The sequence below is a fragment of the Rhipicephalus microplus genome, chromosome 2 (assembly GCF_043290135.1).
Source record: "Rhipicephalus microplus isolate Deutch F79 chromosome 2, USDA_Rmic, whole genome shotgun sequence".
NCBI lineage: Eukaryota > Metazoa > Arthropoda > Arachnida > Ixodida > Ixodidae > Rhipicephalus > Rhipicephalus microplus.
The window spans coordinates 293072620-293097755 of record NC_134701.1 but is presented as its reverse complement, the minus strand read 5'-3'; the positions used below and the strand labels follow the sequence as shown (position 1 = coordinate 293097755).

Here is a 25136-nt window from a genome sequence, read left to right as displayed (position 1 = left end):
ATCATGAGAATTTCGTTCTTTCTGATGTGCTGATAAAGCCGGGGACTCTTTAGTTTCATGAGTAAACACTCGAGGATCCACTCCTGATTGTAGCGCATGCCCTGCTTGCTGGTTTGTTTGGCAGCTTGAAAGCAAGCGCGAACACTTGCCTGCTGCTTTCGCGGTAGTGACGATATTTTATCCTCTAGTATTTTATCCGCGACATTCGCATTGTTTGCCCTCATCTCTTCGAGACGACCAGCAATGTCCAACAGCCTTGTCGCCATCCGCTTGTTTCTCTGACTCAGGACCCGCAGTTTGGTGGAGACTGAGTTTCTTCGCTCTTTTCGTTTTAGGTAGCTTTTTCTGGTGAGTATTACTTTCCTCACGTACTTGCATGAAATGCATGAAGAACCTGGAAGTATACGAGAAAAAAATTATGAAGAGCTTCCAGTTTTTTACCATGCATGTTTGAAACGCAATTTATGCACTTTCACTTTCTGTAGGCAAACTATTCTTTCGTAAATGTTAATGAGTACTACAAAAATTAGGGGCCACACAAATGTTCTAGCATTAAACAGGTTACTGATTGATTAATTGTACAATTACAAGTGACGTCTCAATAAACGTTTGCCGCACTCACCTTGTTGTTTAACCGCTCCTTTGCACGTGACACTGAAGACAAGGCCGTCGGAATGAGAGATTTGCTGCTCCAGTTTCTTCGTAAGAACGTCATAGGTGAAGTCCTTCGCCCTACCTGCTCCTCTGCAAGGGTGAAGAGATTCTGCGCAGTCCAGGACTTGTTTGGCATCTTCAAGGTTATAGGCGACCTTTTCGGAGATCAGCGTCTTCCGAACATATGTCCGACAAATCACTTCACTCCGGTCGGTACCGTAATTCATGAGCACAGTCTTTTCGATGCTTACGAGTTCACGACTTAGGGAGGCCGAAACATAAGCAATTCCGTCATAATGACGAAACTTGTGCATTGCCCAGTGGTCGTTTGGCCGGACAACGTCTTCAAGTTCAAATGCGTTGTCGCTTTGCCTCGCACTTTCGCAATCTTCAAATCTCAGTTGCGGCTCAACTGATTGCAGCGCAGTTCTTTTTGACGGCTGGTCTTCACAGGTTGGTGGTGAAGCCGCTCTCTTCTTCGTTGACTGCTCCGGTGTGGGCTGCTCGTCAGGACACTTCAGGAGATGAGGTATAATTATGGGTACAGCATCACTGCGAAGTTCCGGCTTTCCCCGCTCTATATATACTTCTCGGCCTTCGATAATATGTACATATTGCCTTAGTATGTATTTTTGCTCGAAGTGCAGCTCGCAAATGGCATCGGTGACTTGCAAGGGCCGATCAGCGCGGTTGAGATTCTGGTCCCATAGCCGGCGTCTTTCTTCGTCTTGAGGTACTCCAAAGAGTGAGAGCTTGGGCTGGTTTTTAACTCTGCTGTATCCGGTTTGGCAGCCTACGACACAACAGTAATTTCTACGCCTAGACGTGCTCATCCTCTAATCTTTTGAAGCAGCTTGGAACGCTCCGTTATGCAACCAGCAGACACATATCTGCGCACGCAAACGTGCCGTCTGCCGCGTATTCTTTGTCCAGACGGCTTTGCTCAAAGGGAAATACAAACCTACGCGTTCACGAAAAAAAGCATACATTTTATTTCATGTCACTTGTTTTTGTCTCTAATAATGTGTAAAAAAAGAACCAGGAGACAAATTGTGAAAACAGCGCACGAACGACGGTGCATCGAACAGACGACGGCGCGTCGAGCAGACGACAACATCGAGCGCTCAGCGTCCCCGCCAGCGCGTCGTGCGGCCCGAACCGCCGCACGACTCGCACGCTCCCGCCGAAACTGACGTCACTTCAGGAGAAGGCTACTGCAGCGCCACCAAATTTTCCGCCGTTTTTGCTTCACCCGCACCGCTTGCCGCCGGCCACAGTGGACCCACTCCCCCATTCTAGTACACTCTAATTTCGACCATACCCAGGCTACTTACCTACTGGTTGCGCCGACCTCGCTTCGGGACGATATTTTACATGCTTGTCACGACGAACCATCATCCGGACACCTTGGCTACACGCGCACATTGGAAAGAATTCGCCGCTCATACTACTGGCCCCGCCTCGCGAAGACAGTCGAGCAGTACGTCCGCACATGCCGCGACTGTCAACGCCGTAAGACTCCACCTGTCCGACCAGCAGGACTACTACAGCCTATCGCCACGCCGAAGACACCATTCCATCAAATTGGCATTGACTTGCTCGGCTCATTTCCCACCTCTTCGTCTGGAAACCGGTGGATTGTGGTTGCCACCGATTATTTAACGCGTTACAGTGAAACAAAGGCCCTGCCCAAAGCTACCGCAGCCGAAATCGCACAGTTCTTTGTCACCAGCATCGTACTTCGTCACGGAGCGCCAACTGTAATAATTACTGATCGTGGTACAGCTTTCACCGCAGAGATGCTTCAAGAAGTGCTGAGACTAAGTGGTACAGAACATCGGAAAACCACGGGTTATCACCCCCAAACAAATGGACTCACTGAACGGTTGAACAAGACCATTGCAGATATGCTATCAATGTATGTGGCCGTTGATCACAAGAACTGGGATGATATACTCCCTTACGCAACTTTTGCTTATAATACAGCAGTCCAAGAGAGTACAGGTTTCACCCCATTTCGCTTAGTTCATGGTCGAGAGGTCACTACAATGCTCGACGCAATGCTCCTTCCCAACAACTTGAGCATGTTCAACACGGACGCTGCATTGTTCGCTCAACGCGCCGAGGAGGCCCGTCAACTCGCCCGATGCCGTATTCAGGCTCGCCAAACTGCCGACGCACACCGCTACAACCTTACACACCGAGAGGTTACCTTCAAACCAGGCGATGAAGTTTGGGTGTGGACTCCCATCCGACAGCGTGGTCACTCTGAGAAGTTGCTTCGGCGCTACTTTGGCCCTTACGAAGTGCTGCGCCGACTCAGTGACGTTACGTATGAAGTTCTCCCTGAGGGCGCCTCAAGACGTTCCCGTCGGTTTCCACAAAGTGATGTGGTGCACGTGTCAAGACTCAAGCCATATTTCTCGCGTCACCCATCGAACGTGGACTAACTTACCATGCATTGGCTATTTTTTGTCACTTTCGTTTCTTTTTGATTGTCTTGTGTCCTAACTCCTTTCTTTATTGAGTACTTCTATGACACCAGGCCATTTTTTTCCTAACGACGGAGTTGTTGGGTTCCATGGTAGCATCTTTTCTTTCTCATTTTTTCTCAACACTCATTACCAGCATCGAGCCGATGCTTTTCGAGGAGAGGGAGTAATGTCACAGGTAATGGGTATGAGCCATCAACTGTAGGTGGAATCCCTTGGAAGTGAAGAAAGAAGAGGGCTTTTGCGTCCTGGTCAGAGGGCAAGCAAGACGTCGATTCGTCGCTGTCTGTTATTACGTTCGTGGCAATATGAAACAAATCAGTGGCTGATTTTGCCATTCGTTTACTGCTATCAGCGCAGTGGGCGTGTAGCAAGAGCAAGTCTGGATCAAAGCAGGCAGTCGGTCACTTCTGCTTGGGTGCTGCCATGTTGATTTTTAAACACAGTTATCGGCAATAGTCGACACAAGTAAATAAATGCGTACCATATAAAGTTGCAGAAGAATAAACACAGCACGTAGCAATATCATGTATCGATGTGGCGTACAATACTGCAAAAAACGCTCATTCTAGCCAACCCTGCTGTACAAGCGTGTGGCTTTCTTACACCCGGTAGCTGTTGTAGTGCTGAACGAAAGTGGTGAAACAGAGTATTGGTGGCACGTTTATGATGGCAGTTGTGTGGGGTGAACAATTTATTGCTAAGAAGCATGGATGGCTGGACGAAACTCAACATGGTGGTGCGTAAAAAGCAATAGCACATAGGGAGGCGTACAAAACACTGCGCCAACTACCAACTGAGAATTTATTGCAACAACAAACACATAAGCGGTTTCAACACGTGTTGATGAAACTGTTATATGGGCAGACAAGGATTGTCTTAAAGGGTTTCTGAAAAACTTTTTCAAGTAACAATGAAATGAATTCACTGGAAGAGCTTATTGCCTCATGAACTCAATGCCGCAAAAATTTTAAGAATCCGTCCAGTGCGAGTGGAGTTACAAAGATTTGTTGCATGCTGCAAATGCATTCTCTCATCCCGACGAAGGCGCTAGAAGCTAAGCAGGGAGGGATAGCAGGGGGGGGGGGAAATATGTCAACCGCACCTTGTGACCTTGAGTTATTATTATTTTTTTTTTCAAATGTGCGGCGGCTTCAGTGAGATCATGTGTGGTCAAGTTGCGGCCTCCCATGGCGATCTCTGTAACGACCGAGTGTGCCATGTTCAGATAAGCCAAAGGCTGATAGATGGGCTTGCTACAAGTGATTTTTGAGTCTTTCGTAATTTGTAGAGAGAAGAGAAAGCAATTTTTAGCTGACTTTGATTATTGTGAATTCGAGGCCACGTGCTGTGCTATAATATTTGGCTTGCGTGTTGTCGGGAGCCTCTACTACTGATCGGCAGCGTTCTCTGATGATGCTCAAAAAAGTGTTGCAGGGCCCCTTTAATAACGCACTTCCAGGAAAGCTGACTCAGCGGCAATAATGTTATACCCCTTTCACACTGGATGTTTTAATGACATCTGAATGGGATGGCATTCGCATCTAATGACGTCATGCGGCTGCTGCACCGAGATATATAATGTCATTAGAATCGGCTGACTTGGCCAGTCGAATGAGTTTGAGAAACACCTTCGCAGTCAAAGTGAATGTATACCCTCTACCTACAGAGACTACTTAAAAGATGGCATTTGGCATTATCAATTTGACCCACATTCATGCAAACACGCTATTAAGGGTGCTTTTTTAAGGGATCTATTTTAACGAGGACAAGAGTACAGAAGGCTGTCGCAAGATGTCTTTACTCTCCACCTCACTGGCGCCAGGCCGCTGGCGCGGTCGGCCATGGTGTAAACAAGCAGATGCTTTTGTGCACGTGTCTGCGTGTATCTCCAGCAGTGGCATCAGCTGCACGAAGGCAATGAACCCTGGCGGAGATGTTTGCTGTTGTAAGGCTACGGCAGTTCTGTTGCAAACTGTTTGCCCTCATGGATGCGTGCAAGACCGTGTTTTAAATCGATCGCGAAACGCTCGAGGTTAGTGTGCGGTCTCACCGCACACTAAACTATACTACGTGTGCGTCTGTTACTTCACATTCTAGAAAACCTAGATAGACGTGAGACGTTTATTTTCCTTTTTTTTTTCGTCACGATGTGCAAGCTGGTTGCTTGTGTGGACAAGAAGGGGTGTACTTTTGTGCATTCTACCGGCTGTGGCTACTGGCTAAGTGGATCGTCTTGGCTTTTGGTGGCAACATATTCTGCGATATAAAATTTCTTTGTGTATTTAGTTAGCAAAGCCACTTCCCGCATGTCTTTTAAAAGAAATAAGCTAAATTTTTATCAATCTACATTTCCCATCCTCAACTTTTTCGGCCACTTTTTTCTGAATTGTGGACATTGATATTATGAACGTATGACATTTCTTGTTCAGAATGACATTTGAATGTGATACTCCTGTCACAGCTCCAGTGTGACAGGAGTATCACATTCAAATGTGATACTCCTGCAAGGGCATCACTACACATGCATCACATGCCTTGTTGATAAAGTATACTTCTTCGATATTGTGCGAATCTATATCCTTAGATCTAGATTTCACTGGCGTAACACTGAACAAAGGTGTGCAGCCACATTTTGCTACAGTGCAAAGAATGGTTAGAACACAGTTGTCTCTTTAGCGAAGCTTGTTATTCACATAACTACCAGTCTGTCCAACATAATGCTTGAGTCCTTCAATACATTTACTGGTCGTGAAGCGTCGCCGTAACTCTATGGGAAAGCTTTGTGCACTGCGAGCGGAGGCCGCGGGGCGGCACTGCGTCATTGCGCGGGGCATCGAGCAGGCCGGAGGGAGGCTAGCTGTTGGCGCCGCTATGGGATCAATGCATAATATCGTGGCATGTCATCGCTTTTTTCACCGTATGACTACTATTGGGCCTAGTGTGCTGTGTCTGAAGATCGGGAAGGATACCATATACCTGCTAGGTACCTGGTTGTCGATCCAGTTACAAAATAAATATGACGAAAAAGTCTCGGAGTTCTCGCCGCCTACAGGGATTGGCGGGAAAAGTGGAAGCGCGCAATGCCGCAACAAGAAACTGGTGATTTCACATTTTTTCCCCCGAATGTGCACGTTCAGAAATTATTCTTGGATTTTTGCTGAATATTTTGACGTATATTGATATTTAGTGGATTTAATGTGCAATATAATGTCTAGTTACATAAAGTATCAGCGGTTGACTTGCAAGTATTCAATAATCTTTTTCTTAAACTTCAGAGATATCATTGCATGATTTTAATTCTGAGGAAGAAAATTTTGGATTGTGACAGACAGTCCTCGATAGTTGTTGAAATTTACCTTTCATCAGTGCAATGAATAGTTTTCACAATTTTCGCTAGAACCCAGGTGGTATAAATTTCCGGAGCCCTCCACTACGGCGTCTCTCATAATCATATGGTGGTTTTGAGATGTTAAACCCCAGATATCAATCAATTTTTGCGAGAACTTTTTCTTTCTTTTTTTTTTTCATTCTATTTTTTTTTCAAGTTTTTTTTTTCATTTGAGAGTCTTGATTTTTTTCCTTCCTTCTTTTTTTTCTGTTCTCGCTTTGTTCTCTTTTTTCCTCTCATAAAGCAAAATGCTCAAGTTTTTGTTTTCTTCTGTATGTTTTATTTTTAATTTTTCTTTTATTTTTATCTCTTTCTCCTTTTTTTTCTTCTTTTTCATTCTTTCATGCATTGTTTTTTTACATGATTTTTCTTTTACATTCATTTGACCAGTTTCAGTTTGACAGTATCTGAGTATGGACAATCATAATTAGAACAATTTGTTTTTCCTTGTAGAATGTGTTAGGATTTCGCCTTTACAGTAAAAAACAATAAATAAGGACAGGCAAAACGCAGCATGAGTAAGCTACACAGCAGAGTAAAGGACAGAGAAACTACATTGCACGGTCAACCAAACTTGGAACGCGCTACGGCACCGTAGTGATAAATTAACGCAAAACAACAAAAAACTAAAACGAGACAAACGTTGCATGAAGTATTGCTTGATCCTCATCACTTGCAAAATTAAAAGCACTGATTCATTCACAGTGGTCGTTGGTTTAATAAGTGCGAGGCAATTCTAATCTTCGTGTATATAAACACTGTATATATAAACGCTGTCAAAAGTTGCAACCATTGCACTTGTGTACAATCCGAATTCGTTGAAAAACTCTGGATTGTACACAAATGTTCACTCGATGCTCAGGAAAAAAAAAAAGCATGCTTTTATAGCGGTAGCATATATGATAGTTGAATCAGCATGCCGTTGAATTTCTTGCTTCAAGACCTCATTCGATGCTAAATTTCACTTTATTAGAGCTTTCCCGAATTTCCTTAAAGCGAACATCATTCTGAAGACGTATTTAACTTTCACGGCTACATTTAATTACGTTTCACAGCTCCGGCGCGTGTCATCAAACGGCGACAGGGGCACCCCCAGCGATTGCTCCTGTCTCTATATCAAACTTTTGCCGAAGGTTCATGACCAGTAAAAGTATTGAAGGACTCTGATAACGCTTGGAACACTAAAGTGGAATGTTGTACACCACATCAACGGCACTTGAAACCGTGCGCTGCCCCGCCGCGGTGGTCTAGTGGCTAAGGTGCTCGGCTGCTGACCCGCAGGTCGCGGGTTCGATTCCCGGCTGCGGCGGCTGCATTTCCGATGGAGGCGGAAATGTTGTAGGCCCGTGTACTCAGATTTGGGTGCACGTTAAAGAACCCCAGGTGGTCAAAATTTCCGGAGTCCTCCACTACGGCGTCTCTCATAATCAAATGGTGGTTTTGGGACGTTAAACCCCACAAATCAATCATGAAACCGTGCGCTTGACTTTGTAAACATTTATTTTATTGGTAAACAGCTTCATTGTAGAAAATTGTCTGTAGGTCTTTATTTTTCTTTTGCATTTTTTCATAGAATCATCAAAATGAACTGCATTCCTTACAGAAGGTGTAGTAGTCTGTCAATCTGTTGTTTAGTTCGATTTAAAAATGACAATGCTATCAGTATTTTTTTATATTTTGAGATAAACTAGGTTATTTTTGCTGATCTTGTTTGAAATGTTAGCGCCATGCTTACAGAAGTGTTTCTGACATGAAACATTAATTGTCAGTGCTATGTAGCAGCTCCACAATATCTCATCATTAGTCCTTCAAATTAGTGAAAGGTTGCTTACGTAAAGGAGTTATTGTATGCTCGTGTGATGGATATTAGTGCCAACTTATCTTGTGCATGTCATGGCGAACAGCATCTCTCGTGTGAATATTTCCCATCACCTGGTGTACTGGTGCCATGTACCTGTTTTCCTTCAGCAATTGCTAGAGCAAACACTTGCACTGTGATCATTGTTGGAATGAGTACATGGATTTGTCTAGTCAATGTGCCTATTGCCGCTTTTGTGGCTGTTCATTTTCATGGCTGCAGCGGCATCACTGGCACAGTGGTGGATCCGAAACTTCATTTTGTTGTAAATGCAATGGCTGCTCAACTCGTGTATGTGTCAGGAACTTTTCTCGTAAGCGTTTGCATCGAATAGAATTGAGAGAGTCGGAAAACGGGCGTGGCAAAACACACTTTATAACCCAAAAGACATAAGGAAAAAAAAAATGGAAAGAGGAAACGAAACCATCATTCGCGGACACAAAATTACACCAATAGCAGCACAAGCAAAACTGCCTGCAAACAAGTCTAAATCTGTTCGTTCTTAGCCCTAGCTGCTACTCATAATCCAATATGGCCGGCGTCTCAACAATCTGAACGCTCTTACAGTTCACGTCGGCTTCTCTCAGTTGCCGTGTCAAAGTTTGTCAAGTACGTCGTTGAATTTCTCCTCAACCTCCTACTTTCACCATCGGTTGGTCCTGCTAAACGAACCGCTCGTTGTCGTCGCCGGTGTCCTGGACTTCATCTTCTTTGGCCTCGCTAGGCTAGGCTTAGCCTCGTCATGGACTTTCTTGAATGCGAGTCCGCTATGCTGACTGGTGTGGGCTGTTGCCGTCCTGCCGCGAATTGCAAGAGCGGCAAGTTCGGGCAGCCTCACTCAAAACCTCCAAGGTCAACGGCCACTCTCCGGGCCTCTCACGCCGACACCCCTCAGAACTGGGTGGCTATACTGCTTCCGTCGCAGTAGGGATGCTCGTTTTTCATGTGTTCGCAGCTTGGCGTCCCAACGCACAGTGCCAGCTCATCCTATGGGATTTTTTTCTCCGGCCCGGGTCACGTGCCACGAGCCTTTCCCCGACCAATGTCTTGCGTCTCCGTGGCTGGTGCGTGTGCTCTCAGGTGACTCTTTTCTCCCCATGCACCGTGGCCGCGCTTCCACATTCGGCACCCGCCTGATGCCTCTCCTTTTACTTATGACAGTATGGCAACAGCTTCTGCTAGCCTTGTTTTTTGCAAGGCAGAAGTGGTTTGTCTCGATACTGCATATATATTTTGGCAGTGAGTTTTATATTGTTGGGCTTTTCAAGTTTCTTCCACTATTTTGTTGGGTGGCCACAATCGCTACGCGAAAAAGAGCTTGTGTTTGATCACATGCACACTCGAGACAGGAATCGTCCACAATTTTAATAATGTGTGCAGTGGCTGATCTATTGAGTACATTATTCCAGCAAACAGTGCTTTACATAACTTGCAAGCACGTCATTCTACGTAACTCTGAGATGTGATCTTGGCATGTGCACCACCATCGCCGAATACATGACAGCAGATACCGAGCCAAGCAGTGCGGTATTTGACTGCTGCACGAGAAGTAAGTATAACTATGGTAAAAAAGGGGTGAATGTGCTGTTCACTGAAGGTGACCACAAACCCCTGCAACCACACGAAAGGGCTGTGTGTGTAGCGCATCATATGGCTCGTGTTCGTAAACATGAGGCACCTCAAAACTGAACAGTGTATGTGTATGCAGGTGGGACTTTATAACATGCAAGTCAAGTTTCCAAATCTCATGTGAAGTTTTAACCATTATGTGACACCATGAACTCGGGACCCTGCAGATATGGAGGATCAGAGTTCCTCAGTCAACACTGCTTCGCTACTGGCTGTATAATGTCCTCGACGATTCTCATTTTTGTCATATGGGCAAGGCAAATGATCGAAACACGCATACTGTGCCAAACGATTCGCCGTATGAACGTGTAAACACAACATAGTCACAGAGATGTATGTGCTCCATGTTCTCTATAGTTCTGTTAGGTTGTTATCATGTCAGTTAATGTGACAGCATTTTACTTCATCTCTTTAATAAGTCTAGCTAACATTTTGAAGCAGGTAAATGCAGAAATGGTACCAAGTTTTGGCTGCTGTGATGACTTCTTGTTGGGCGGCAGATGAGTGTATGAGGAATAGGCAAGGAGTACGGTTTAGGATAAGTGGTGTGCAACTGTCATACAGGTATAATTTGTTTAGGTTTATGCTGGGCTGTTCTAGTGTTTGATATTGCAACCTTTGAGCAGCCTTGGGTTTTCCTGCAATTGTGGCACGCATGACCATGACGTTTCCTGCCATGAATGGAGCTGCCATTCTGCTGCCAGGACTATTGGAGAACATGTAAAGGAGCACTGACACAAAATTTTGAAGCAAGATAATGAGCAAGATAGATTTATGTGGAGACTTTCACAACATCTACAAAATATCAAGGGCCTATGTAGCCTAGAACATCTAAACATCAATAAAGTGCATTACTGAACAAGATGCGGGGGCAATGTAAACAAACCTATGTCACGAGTTAGTGTTGTCTCGTTCCTGGCGCGTGCCTAGCTCTTGCGCTCACTGCGATTTCCTTCACTGTGCCTGCTGCTGGCTGCCCACTCATGCATACTTTCGCGCGTGGCGCCCTTTTGCATAGTCACACGGCCAGCTGTGTGTACCTTGAAACTCTAGCTCAGTGCTCTTTGAAACTGAGACCAAGACTGGGCGCCCGAAAATTGTCTTAACTAGAAAATTAGCCGCATATCTGCATCTTAGACTGCAAAGGACGTGGAAAGACGAGTGTCTGCAGGTACTGTGTTGGAGGACCTCGGCGTCCTCTTCGTACACCTACAGAGAGGCAGTCAACAAGGGCATTGAGGCACTCCATGCTGCGTTCCCGTAAATGCTACCTTTTAGGTAGCAGAGTAGGCCGCACCACCGAAGCGGTCGCCATCCACCTGGAATCTATTACTGTGACTACTGGGTGTCACGCTCTTGTTCCATATAGCATGCAGAATTTGTCTTCGTTGGCTATGTTGTACTCCGAGAAAACAGTCTATGGGGCTTGGATTTGGGTGCCACCCTTTAGGAAGACAGCTGAGTGGAAGGGAGAAAGAAGGGGCTTGGCTGATATCTTAGTAGATATTAATGGGGAAAAAAAGAACCTGGACAGGTCATGCCATGGGAATAACGGGTAACAAATGGTCATTTAGAAAGTTGCAATGGATACCAAGGAATGGGTGGCACAGCTGAGGATGGCAAAGGGTTGGGGAAGCCACAAGTTTCAGAAATTTGAAAATGGGATTTGCTCGTTCAGCACAAGGTTGGTTGAAAATCATTAGGAGAGGTCCTTATTATACTATGGATATGAGATGAGCTAATGACGATTTTTTCCTGCTGCCAACGAATGGCTTTTCGTTTAGGGTGGGGGGAGTTAACGCTTCCTGATCAGACTGATGTGCCATTCATAATGCCGTGTAACACAGAATGCACTCCTTCCTTGCAGGGTAGGGGCATCCTCATGAGAACATGTAATGGTGAGGCCCTGCATGTGTGGTGAGCATGCCGGCCCCCAGCACCGCGGGCAGCAGCCCCAGCGCCAACAGCGCTGGCAGTGCCGGTGGCGGCAACACCAATGGCCTGGTCGTCTGCAACGAGGCCTGTGGAATCCGCGATGTCTGGGCCTCCAACCTGGAGGACGAGTTTCGCACCATCATACGGGTGGTCCAGAAGTACAACTATGTTGCCATGGTCAGTTGTGTACTACATGGCGTGTGTGTGCAGATAAGAGCATCGGTGCATCTCGGGCGACCCCCTTCAATTTTTCTGGGAGAAAATATATTTTGTGGCTTGAGTCCCTAAGACAACCCCACCAATTTCAGTCTTGCAAAAAATATTTTGCCTTCATTGGAAAAAGTGTGTTAAAGGGCCAGTAAACAACCTCAATGTCCAAAAATTGTTGTAAAGAGAAATATGTGCACTTTTACTTCGTGAACATACTGCCGCAAGAATTTTGCGAATACTCGCTACATTAAGAAAGTTAAATAGGCTAGAACATCCCGTTCATCTAGTTTCAAATTTTCATGCGGCCTCGCCAACCTTCTCTTTCAGAGGGAAGGGAAGGTGTGGCCCGTCATCGTGACTCTGCGCACTTCGGCAATGTGACAAGACTTGATCAGTCGCAATGCACTTCCGTTTGCTGTGATGCCTGGTTGTTTTACCTGGTGCCGATGCTTCTCTGCAGCCCAGTTGCTCCATTTGCAGCCGACAACGATTTGCAGCACAACTGCATTCCAAAACCCGGCCATGAGATTGGCCAGACTATTATGCCATGTGAGAGCAGCAACACAAAACACAAATAATTCGCTTAATAGTGGGTTTGCTGATCAACAGGTGGCGCGACAATCTGCTCACTCCCTAAAATTAGGTCAGTGAAGTGGCCTGATTTTGATGCATGGAGCCTATGGGAAGTTTTGCAACTTGTAAGATTGAATAGCTCTGTCGTAGCTGTGGGTGTGAAGAGCAACTCTCATTGACTTCACTACTGTTCGTTGAGACCTGGTTTAGACCAATCGACGAGCTGCGTGCTGCGTCACATAGCCGATTGTTGAGTTGTCACTGCTTGTGCAAGGAGCATTGGTCAGGCATAGGAAAGGAGCAGAGGCATTCCTTTTGAAAATAGAGGCTCTGCGCGATGTGAAGCTCTGTAATATTCAGAAAACGTGATCGCTGCTGTCTACTCTACGAATTACCAACCTTGTTTGGAGGGGTGTAAAAAAAAATTAAGTAGAGCCTGCTGACTGGCCCTATAACGTTATTCGGCTTCACAAGCCAAATATCGTTAAAATAATGCAACATGTTTTTACTCGATAAGTTAGAACAAGTGCTTCACCCTATTTCTCGAGAGATGAAAAAAAAATATTGAAGCCCCCCTCCCCCCCTTTGCTGCGAAAGCTATGAAAACGCAACACAGGCCACCTATGGTGCCGTAGGTGACCATCACTGCTGGTGTCCGTAAACAATATCGCACAAAATAAGAAAACGAAACAAAAAACTCGGTAATAAAAAACACCAAGGGTGCAATAGAATTTGAACCCAGGTCCTCTGCGTGTCAGCCCAGTGTTCTACCACTGAGCCACGCCAGTGTTTGGAACTTCTTGGCAAACTGGTCTTTGGCAGGCTTGATGTCAGGAAAGGAATCGTGTTAATAGGAGTAAAAAGCCTTTTAGGACAGAAAGGAACAACCAAATGTCAGACAATGCGAATTACACTACAAGTTAGTTCTCGAGTACTCAAGTCATTCACAGAAGGCTCATCTTACTGTAGCACATGCCCACTGTTGGGGATTGTAGGGATTACAACAGCTTGTGGCATAATTCTCATCGTCGACAGCTATAGGACAAAGGAAAACTGCACAAAGTTTCTCGCAAGTGTGCGGTGGATGCCACGCTTCTTGGGGAGAATGATGGAATGCATAGTGAATGCCTGCCTACTACGCAATGATTTATGACGTAGTGGGTACCCTGCAAGTTTGCTTGGAGCAGCTTGAAAAACGGTTCTGAAAGGCCACTCTTCCAGCTTTCGCTGTGACAGTGCTGCACATTCCGCGCAGGCCTGGGGGTTTTTGCCTTCCTCGTTGATCTTTTTTTTCTTCTTCCTCGATGATTTTTAGAGGCAAGCTCTTACTCAAGCACTGTGAGTGCATGTGGCATCATACTCGACATTTCTATTTGGCACACTTTTAGTATAATGTGCATGATCTCAAAAACTTTCAGAACACCGATTGTCATACAAGTGGAGCCAAATTAGGCTATCATTAAACAATGTGCCTTATTAGCCATCTTGTTTTTGTTTGTTTGCTTTTTTCTAAAATACAGACCTCAATATTAGCTGATTGCTTGTACATACTACAGTGATGCTACTGCTGCGCCAATTGCACCAAACTGCGCTGAATTGCTCTGGCTGCTACACGCTGCTACATTTCCTCAAAATTTGCTTAGTCTGCACCCAATCTGCACCAAAGGGCGTGCTCAGACTTTCAGAAATGAAACTAGTTGAGGTTCTTCCATTAAGAATGAAATCGCGGTGCATCTGCATAGGAGACAACTCGAGCCAAGCCAAGCCTAACTTGGCCAAATGTCACGGTTGGGACTATACTGGTATGGGCACCGCATACTGACCCTAGAGAGCTGCATTCATCGCGCTGCCCCATCCCAGGTTCGCTGACATTGGCCATAAGGGGCACGCAGATGAGACGCGTGCAAGCGTTCCCCGTTGTTACGAAGCGCGCCTCCGACGACGTTACGAAGGGCGCCTCGAAATCTCACCGCTGCAACCACTGTTTCGAAAGACGGCGACGCCAACACGGTCCTGAAGGCGCCACTGCTCCGATCTCCGCCGACACGGTCACCAGCTGTTTGGTAACATAGGTTTCTCAGGTCGCGACTGCTTCTGCGCAGAGCTGATAGACGAGCGGACGAGACGACGGTGATTTAAACAAGGTTTATGTACGGCATATATATACAGAGGCGTTACAAATTCGGCACTGGGGCCGACAGCTTAGAGACCCGAAGAGCCGAGCTCTCCTCTCTAACACATAGGTCTGCTCTCAAATGGGTCTGCTAACACATAGCTCAACTCTCTATCGCATAGCCCTCTTCGCTGACACACATGTCTGCTGCTAACACATAGCTCAACTGCGACACACGTCTGCTCTCACGTAGGACTGCTGCTCGCGACGCGCCGCAGGGCTTCTTTTATATGCACCGGGTGGATTCTTTGAATAACAAAATGTCCAACCAGAAGCGCCGCTGGTCATGAGGTCAGACTCCTCCAATGGGGTCGCCGCTGGGCCGCATCATTCTTTCTCATTGAATCTGGAGAGGCTGCGCTGCAGGTGGCTGCACCCAAGGACGAGTGACGTCACCAGGCATTGCGTCAAACCCGCCAGACAGGAAGGCGCCGGTTGTTTACTCGACGGGCTCGCGGGCTGAGGTGACTCGCTGCACGTGCGCGCCAGAAAGGCGCCGTCGCGTGATGACGCCGTTGAGTTGTTGATCGCGTCAGGCGGGCTCGCGTGCTGGCCTTGACACAGATTTCCTTTTTCCGAGGCATGGACGTTCGCTGCGGACTCGCAGGCATAACACCGTGTAGCCTGGCCACAGTCCTCCCGCTCGTGCAGACAGGGAGATGCGCACGTCGCATTCCATTTTCACGGACACTGTCTCAGTGTTGCTGTTTCCACCTGCTAGGCTTTGCGCTCTGGCGTTGCAAGCAGATTGACAAATTCAACCGCACGGTGCCTATAGGTGTTCTCTGCTATGGGGAACTAGATATACTTCACTATAGTTGGGACCATGGATGGTTGGGACACAGTGAATGCCCAATTTTACGGACTTTATAGGATTGAGAAATCGTCTGACAAAGATTCCTGACTTTTTATTCCTCTCAAGTAATTGAATCGCCACAGCCTCGTCTGAAACATGGCAGTACACTACACCAGCGGCACTTTCAACCCTGTGCTTGACTTTGTAAACCTTTATTTTATTGCTAAACAGCTTCACTGTTGAAAACATAAGAAAGTCGGTAGATCCGTTCTGTATTTATTTTTATTTTTTTGCATTTTTTTCATAGGATCATAAAAATGAGCCACATTATTTACAATGCCTTCTAGAGTACACTTTAGGGCATTTCGGTGCACGCTCTGGCTGCCCTAAATACATTCAGGGTCTACCGTTGTACATATGCAAATAAGCGTCGCGTGATGAGCGCTGCCAATACCAGCAAAGCGCTGAATAAGTTGCAGATTTATCACATGGAGCGTTCATTAAGCCCAAGAATGATTTCAGTTTGCTCACTGACTTGGGGACCGGTGCTTGAAGAACTGCTTCAATGTTGTCGTCCTTCGATTTGAGCCCATTAGCATCAGCTCGATGTCCGAGGAAGATGACTTCTTGTCTGAATTTGTATTTCTTGATGTTTAGCCTGAGACCATAGTCCCGTATGCGCAGCAAGACTTGCTTTAACAATGAAGTATCATTGCGCTTCTCAGCCACTACGATGTCATCCAGATAGGCTTGTACACCCGGGAGACCCTTGAATAAAGAATCCATATGCCTCTAGAAGATGGCCAGAGCTCAGCTAATCCCAAAAGGAAGCCTGCTGAAGCAAAATAGGCCTATGTGAGTGTTTATGACTGTCAGCTTCTTGGCCGCGTCGTCCAGGGGCAGCTGGTTGTACGCTTGAGTCAAATCCAGTGTACTAAATACTTCGCCCCATTCAGTCGTGCGAAGATGTCATCCACACGGGGTAGTGGGTACTGCTTAGTCACTGTAGCCGTGTTCACTGTCAGACGAAAATCTCCACACAGTCGAATGTACCCATCAGTCTTAACAACAGAGAACCACTGGCGTTGCCCATTCTGCAGCCATAACTGGTGATATCACACCGTCAGCAACCAATCTGTCCAAAGCATCAGACCCCTTGGTTGTCAAAGCGTATGGCACCGTATGTGCTTTGCAAAAGCGGGGCGTGGCATTTTCCTTCAGGATAAGCCTCACCGGTAGACCTTTGTATAGTTATGAACCTAGCACAAACACATCTTTGAACTCCTTGAGCAAAGTGTGAAGTTCTTGGCTTGTGCAGTCTTCCTTGTGCGTGTTGAGGTTTGCGATGACATTTGGCCTCAACATGGCCACTCCACAATTATTAAACACCTTGATTGTATCCCTTCTGCATAACGCTGGTTCAGGTGTATCGACGATAACCAGGGTGACCTGTACGTTGTGCCCCTCGCAGGTCGCTTACATGTGCACTTTTCCAACAACTGGAAGTTCTCCCAAAAAACATGACGATTTGAGAGTGGTGCTGCGTGGAGGCGGCCATCTGCTTTGATTCTGCTTGAACAGGCTCATTGAAATAACGCTAACAGGTGACCCCGTATCGATCAACATGGTAAGCGGCACATCATCTCAAGTAATTTTCTTTGAAATTGGCTTAACCATGCGACCGGTACTTTTTTTATGAGCCACTATAGTATAGAGCTTATCTTTCGAGCTATCGTCGGCTGCTGCCGACAGGACGTAAGCCCCACGGACGGGGCTTCTGCTGGGTTTGTTCACGGCACATCCGAGCGACGTGTCCTCGTTTACCGCATCGGCGGCAGGCCGTACGAACGTGACAGCACCGTTCGTTCGAGTGAGTTTCACTGCCACGCCTACGGCACGGTGTCATGCCTTTGGCCTTCGATTGCCCTTTTCGTGGCCTATTCTGAGGCGTGTATTGGATGCTACTCTGATCGGCAGATTGCATGCTTCTAGCATTCGCGGTCGCCTTCTGAGCTGCAATAACGAAATCCTCTGCTTCCGTTAGCCTCAGGTTCCTGAGAGTCAGCAAATGTCATCTCACATCTTCATCTAAGACTCCACACATGATTCGCTCTCGTAGCATGCGTTCGAGCGACGATCTGAAATTGCATATTTCTGCCAGCACCCTTATTTTAGCAATAAATTCCTGTACCCTCCTCTCCTTCTAGTTGTGATCGAGTAAAAACAAAAAACATCACTTGCCGCTATTTCATTGACTTCAGGAGCATAGTACTCCTCGAGGTATCATTGGCATCGTCGTAGTCAAGTGCATTAATTTGCCTTGGATGGCAACGTCCCTGGACCACTCGAATTGCGCTGTGTGGTAGCGAGGCCACTAACACTGCTCGTAGGTTCGAGGTGAACTCGGAACATTGGCCATGTTCCCTCAAACATTAGTGGCCGTCCCATGCTCATGGCTCTGTGGGTCTAGGACTGGTTGAGGTCTTTGTTGTCCTCGTCGCCACTGTTACAGCGCACGACACTGACTCAACAGAACATAGGTAGCACGTCGTTTATTCCAAGTAAGCCAGAGCTTCGGCCAACCCGAGCTCCCGCGCAGCGCGAGCCTCTAGAGACCGGCGCACCGCGCTTCTCACTGGTGATGTCTCCAATACCACAGATGGGGCTTGTGATGCGGTCGTGAAATCGTCTGAATTTGCAAGCATGTCTGAAAAATTTGGCTTCCAAAATATTGGCTGTCAACTGATCAAAGGTTTTATCTATTAAATATGGTCCGCTTATCTGTTGGTGATGTAGTTTTTTTTTTCTTTTTTATTCTATTATGCTTGAATAGCGTGCAGCACATTGTAATTTTATAATTCGGGAAGGGGGGGGGGGGGGGTGCAGGCCCGCCTGCTCGCCTCCCGCTCCGCTCACCCACTCGTGGGCAATAACGAGCGATCGCTCTCGCCTGGTGCGCCGTGCGCGCCGCTGCCGCTTCGTGTTTTGTCGGCGGCGGGGCAGCTGCGGAAGATGCATGCTCGTACCAAAATGTGGATTAAAATTTCTAGATTGTCCGTGGAAAAAGTTCGTTATATCAAGGTTGTCTCCCACTGTTACTTTGTTACATAGTGGTAGAAAATACATGTGCTTCTATGGAGCAACGGTGGGGAATAGAAACACTTTGTTATATCAAAGAATTCGTTATATGGAGGTTCGTTATAAGCAGGTTCAATTGTATTTCCTCGCAAACCAAACGTACTCGGCTATAGACCTCAGCATTGCATCTCCCACTCTTATTGCCCTACTTAATTGGAAAGTTACTACAAACCTTTATGGTAGTGACCACTGTCCAATAGTTCTGTGCGTACCAAAACGAAATGAACGTTCTTTACGGGCTCCTAAGTCGCGGATTGGTAACAGTTAAAAAAGATGCATTTTTGAACTGAACTGACATGTGTGCCTTAAGATGCAGCTGCAGACTACTTCGCAACATTTTTGATTGATGCTCCCACAAAGTGTATCCCACATGCTCGACTGTCCGCCAAACGACGCGTCTCTTGGTGGAACAGTGATTGTCAAAATGTTCGAAAAAAGCTAAATAAAGCATGGAGATTGCTTCGAAACTCACCGACAGCCAAGAACCTTGACAATTGTAAAAACATAAATTCCCAAGGCAGAAGAACATGCAGACAGGCGAGAACGAAAAGCTGGCATAAGTTTTTATCGGAAATCAATTCATATTCACAAGAGGCGAGAGTCTGGGACATGGTAGGAAAGGTAGCAGGACTGCAATCTCATCACTTCGTCTAGTAAACACACCAGGCGACAGCTTGGAAAACCAGGCGAACACCCTCGGCGCACACTCGAGCAGATCTCCAGTTCGTCGCACTACACCGCATCGTTCCGACTATACAAAACCCTAATAGAAAAAGGAACTAGAGCGCAATTCCACAAAACATGAATAATACAAAGAACCATTCATGTTAGCTGATATAGAGGCATCAATTAACTGCTGCAACAACTCATCCCCAGGCCCATACTGTGTAGTATATGACATGTAAAAACACAAGCCCTCTGAAATTCGAAAAGCACATCTCTCCCTGTGCCCACCGCGGTGGTCTTGTGGCTGAGGTACTCGGCTGCTAACTCGCAGGTCGTGGGATCGAATCCCATCTGCGGCGGCTGCATTTTCGATAGAGGCGAAAATGCTGTAGGCTTGTGCGCTCAGACTTGAGTGCACGTTAAAGAACCCCAGGTGGTCGAAATTTCCGGAGCCCTTCTCTACGGCGTTTCTAATAATCATACGGTGGTTTCGGGACTTTAAACCTCACACATCAATGAATCCTCTCCCTGTATAATGCTGTTTGGTTTTCTGGCGAGATTCCATCAGCCTGGAAAGAAGCCATTGTTATTCTGATTCTGAAGCAAGGCAAGGATCCATCCTCCGTTACCAGCTATAGACCGATCACACTTACAAGTTGTTTCTGCAAACTTTTCGAAAAGATAATTAACCGCCGGCTTTTACATTACCTGGAATTACAATATACTTGATCCACACCAGTGCGGATTTCGTGAGGGTAGATCCACCACTGACCACCTGCTACATTTCAAGGCACAAATCCACAATGCTTTCGTTCATAAACTGCTCTATTTTTCAGTATTCCTAGATTTGGAAAAGGCATACCGCACGACATGGCCTTTTGGCATACTGCGATTGGCATACTGCAAGATGTCTCGCACCTAGATGTCAGAGGTAAAATGCTAACCATAATCTAAAGTTATTTGTCGAACCGCACTCGTCGTTATGCGTCGAACCGAGTGGGGAAAGTTTTGTCACACATTTGTCCAGGAGACTGGAGCGTCGCAAAATGGTGTGTTGAGTTGCACACTTTCTATTGTAAAAATGAATACACTGCATTCCTGCATTCCAAGCAGTATGTTTCATTCCACATCTGTCGACGATGTTCAGATCGGTTTTAGATCCTGCAGTCTTGCGATGTGCGTGCGGCAGCTTCAGCTTTGTTTTAATAAGGCCACCAAACGGGCTGACAAAAATGGGCTCGCCCTTAACCTTCAAGAAGCACATGCATTTTATTTAGAACAACCTGATCTAATCGTTGGCCATCACGGCCAGCAACGAGCTGAGAAAACTGAACACAAATTTTATAGTTATAGATTTAGACATGAACTTGACATTCGTACCCTACATAAAAAAATCTGAAAACGAATGCCTGAAAGCTATGAATGTACCTAAGCTCTTGTCGTGGACATCACGGGGCAGTGATAGAAAATGTCTGATAAGTCTTTATATAAACCTTAAATGCACACGCCTAGATTCTGGGGCAATCGTTTATCAGCCTGTGGTTCCAAGCGCTTTGAAAATGCTTGACCCGATCCATCATTTGAGCATCCGCCTTTCTATGGGTGCTTTTTGCACTTCAGTAAAATAAATTTATAATGAACTCGAAAGTGCCCCAATAAGTGGTCGTTATATCAGTACTAGTTCATTGTATATGGACCCGCACATGAAAAGGTCAGGCAAACTTTTTTTTCCGTGTATCAGTTCGCTTGCAGTCCAGTGAATGTGCGCGTTGTGTTTTCTTCGCGCATGCTTGACTCGAGATCGTGCTCGGGTGCCTGTTCGTTCAAGCCAACGAAAAATTTTGCGAGCAACGCACTTCAGCGCCCTTGCACGACGCGGCAGCAGTGAACTTGCGAATCGCAACATGACTCGCTTGTACCGCCGTCGTTTCGCCGAGCAACTATTTGCAGATGACTGTGATGAGGTTGCCGGCGATGATTCGGTGGTACGTCCATCGCCACCGGCTATTTTGCCATTGCTCCTTTTTGATGGCTATCCGTTAAGGCACTGCCTCAACCGCACGAAAGTTGAATCAACTGGTTACTGCCGCTACTGAAAGGTAGAAAACGTTTCGCGGTGGAGAGTTGTGTCGCAGTGAACTTTTGTGCAACAAGTTATCGCTTCTCCCATTTGTGGGTTTTTGCATTCGAAGGCAGTGCTGGTTAATTGGTTAATCGTCAGTGGTCGTAGCCGAGAACGGCGTCAGAAATGTTTGCCGTGCGGAAGCTGACGGCAAGTCTTCATGCTGCCTCCTATTTTTTATTTACGTTTTTTTCCGCACTTCCGTTCCTATTTTTTATTTACGTTTTTTCTGCACTTCCGTTCTGCCTGTGAAGAGTCTGGAAAGAGAGCGACCTCGCTCGCAACGTTCCAAATCTGCATGTGGTGCTCGCCGTAGTCTACAAAATCTTCGTTGCAGCGGGGAATTTGCGAGCATGCGCCTATAACATGCTTTAGAATGCCTGTTCTAACATGATTTTCGCTTCGTATGCTCCATATTTTTACCGTGACCTTGTCTGAAGTATTCAATTAAAAAGTTGGAGGCTTTGAAAAATATTTGCTGTATTTGTACACCCCTTACACTACACTATCAAGTGATATGTCTACTTCTGTCCTCTTTGACAACCGCCCTGCCATGAGACAGACCTATGTACTTTGTGTGAGGGGTTTAGCTGAAGGAATGGGCATGCCACTTGAACGCCGTTTGACTGCTCCTGCTGCATACGTCCTACCATTGCAGTGGCAGCTCATAGATTGCAATATGTCATTTGTTGAAGTTGCCAAGCACGCAGCCATTGCACATATCCGTACACATTTCCTTGAACTCCAGCATAAATACTCATGTCCCAAATTCTTTACAGATATCTCAAAGACTAGGAGGTCCGTCCTATGTACGGCTGATGCAGAAGCTAAGCTATTGTTCCAGCCGCACACAGTCTTACCATGTACGATTAACGTCCCCTATCATTAGCTTGAATTATCGCAGCTACACTGGTTCCGGCGAATAAGGTAACAGGCTAGGTCAACAAACAACGCTTTATTGCTATACGTTAGCAATAACCCGTAAATGTCACGTAGAGTGACTACAGATAACAAAGGTGTCGATGTTTACACCTCGGTCGTTGTCGTCCTTGGCTCGCAGGGAGTTTCATGTCCGTCCTTTCGTGGCAGGTGCCAGAGCGCCCGGTCGTCGGCACGCTGGTTTTCTTCACCGTGCCGGTTTCCCTTTCCCGATAAGAATACGTTCTCTTGCTGAGAGAGGGGAAACTCGTTCTGTGTGCCGGGAAAAGATCGCAAGCGCTAGCCGCGTGGGTGTTACATCCCTTCGCAAGATGCTTTATTGACTCGTGTCTCTAAGGGACAATCATGTCCTCGCAACTAGGCTTTCACACTGCCATAAAAAGCGAAAGGGTGACAGGGCGCACATGCTCCCCCACAAGACCCATTCTTCTGTGTCCTATGTATAGTTTACTCACTTAAAAAAAAAACATGTATGCGAGAGCCCAGGGCGACGCGAGATACAAGGAAACGTGTTGGCGAACCAGCTAGCTGCATCCGCCAATGAGAACACCAACGCGTCTGTTCAGTAAAAGCTTGTTTATTCCCCTGCAGGGGCGTCCGCATAAGCAGGCGGTTGGTGGGTGTGTAGCGCCACCACGGACTCGAGCTCCGGGATCCGGGAAAAGGGGATCCTGGGGTTGAACTGACGCTGGGTGCTTGGACTTTTAAGGCCCCCCGGCTGAGGCAACACTCCCCTTTGGCCCCAGCTTCACGTAGACGGCACCCCTGGGCTAACCCACTCAGGGGGAATTGGCAGTCGCCTTTTCGTATCTCTCTCTCTACCTATGTCTTCGTCCTTAACTCTTTATCTGTCCTGTCATCTTCTCTTTTCCGTTTACTTCCAATTTTTTGGCAGCGAGGGTTAATGCTGTGCAATTAGCCAACCTTGGGTAACCACACAGGGTTATATTCTACTTGGAGACACCAGCCATGCATCCCTGCTATAACCGAATATAACCCCGTGCAGCTACCCAAGAATATAACCCTGTATAGTTACCCAACCTTGGGCAACTACACAGGGTTATATTCGGTTATAGCAGCGATGCATGGCTGGTGTCTCCAAGTGTTCACTATTCAACCTTGTAGCGTCCCCTTGTTGGGCTCCGTGGTGGGTGGCCACCATCGCCGCCGAAGGGTACACAATATGTATGGCCAACTTTTTCCCCCTCTCCCTGATCCGCCCGAAAAGGTGGCGCATCGAAGAACCGTTTTTTTCCAAAAAAAGCAGTCCTTCCCCAAGTTTCATGTCGTGCATAGCCAGAAAGCGAACAAAACAGTCCGAGAAATCTCACCTTTTCTTGTCTCGAAAACACTCACCGAAGCAATCTGCCCAGGATATTGTGTAACGAAGTTGGGAAGCGGCGACCTCCTTTTGGAGGTTCGCAACAAACTCCATTACGACAACTTACCTAAACTGGTAGCGTTTGGGGATGTCTCAGGGCCCACACAGGTCAATGAATATCGTGCGCTCTGTGGTCTCTGATGACGGCCTGGTTGGACTGTCCGAAAGTGAATTATTGGAAGCCTGGTCAAGGTCCAAAAAATAATTATACGACGGGACAAAAAGGAAACCCACAAAACACATAATCATCACCTTTGGTACCAGTGACTTACCTGATTCAATGGAAACTGGTTACTGCAAGCTCCGTGTTGGGCCCTATGTGCCAAGCCATCGCAGATGTTTCAGGTGGCAGCGCTTTGGACATAGGTCGCCAAGTTGCAGAGGGCGGAGGCGCATTACTTGCGCAAAATGTGCATCCAACGAGCACGCATCAGATTCGTATACCTCAACAACATAATGCTGTGCGAACTGTGAAGTAGACCATGCTGGTTACTCGAGATTGTGCCCAATCGGGAAGAAAAAAAAAAAAAACAAATCCTTGAGATTAAAGTGAAGTTCAATCTGTCCTTTCAAGAAGCACGTAAACGGTCCTCCATTCATCAGTCCCGTTCCTGCTTCGCCGATGTGACACGTCGCGCTGCATCTTTCCGTGCCCGCAAAAGTCGCACAGAGTGAGACTGTGGGCGCGCCACAAGCGCCCCCGGCTGGAGCAGCCAGTACTGCTCGGCCACCTAACAGGGCCAGCAGACTCCCCAGTCTGCCAGACCCTGGGCCACTGCAAGCACAGTGAGGCCCGAAAGCACCGTGAATGTCTGTCGAGCAGGCACCATTCACCATCTCACGAGAGGTGATGGATGAAAGTCCCACTCCTCAGGCGCCCGAAATGCTGAAGGAGAGGCGCAGCTCTCTGGAGTGCACTAAAAAAGAAAGGCTTTGATATACAGGGCCTCCTAAGGCCCTGTAACCTAAGGCAACACCTTTGTACACACAGCATTACACAGATGAAAAATTACACAAATAATACAGTGGAACGTTAAAAGGCTCCTGAAAAACCTCGATAATATTCAAGAACTTTCACACAAACATACACCAAAAGTGCTGTGTGTACAAGAGACACACTTGAAACCAAAACACACAAACTTTCTACGTTATTACGCTATGTTTCGAAAGGATCGGAAT

At 46.7% G+C, this 25136-nt stretch overlaps 1 protein-coding gene across 3 annotated transcripts in view; it reads left to right on the top strand.

The window, feature by feature from the left end:
• The window catches only part of LOC119178116 (CCR4-NOT transcription complex subunit Pop2), a 78649-nt gene that overhangs the window by 9341 nt on the left and 44172 nt on the right, over window positions 1-25136 (top strand). For all 3 annotated transcript variants that reach the window (XM_075882264.1, XM_037429278.2, XM_075882265.1), the window contains exon 2: window positions 11892-12136. In XM_075882264.1, the coding sequence (XP_075738379.1) occupies window positions 11948-12136 (189 nt within the window). In that variant the 5' untranslated portion in view covers window positions 11892-11947. The remainder of the gene's footprint in view (window positions 1-11891; window positions 12137-25136) is intronic.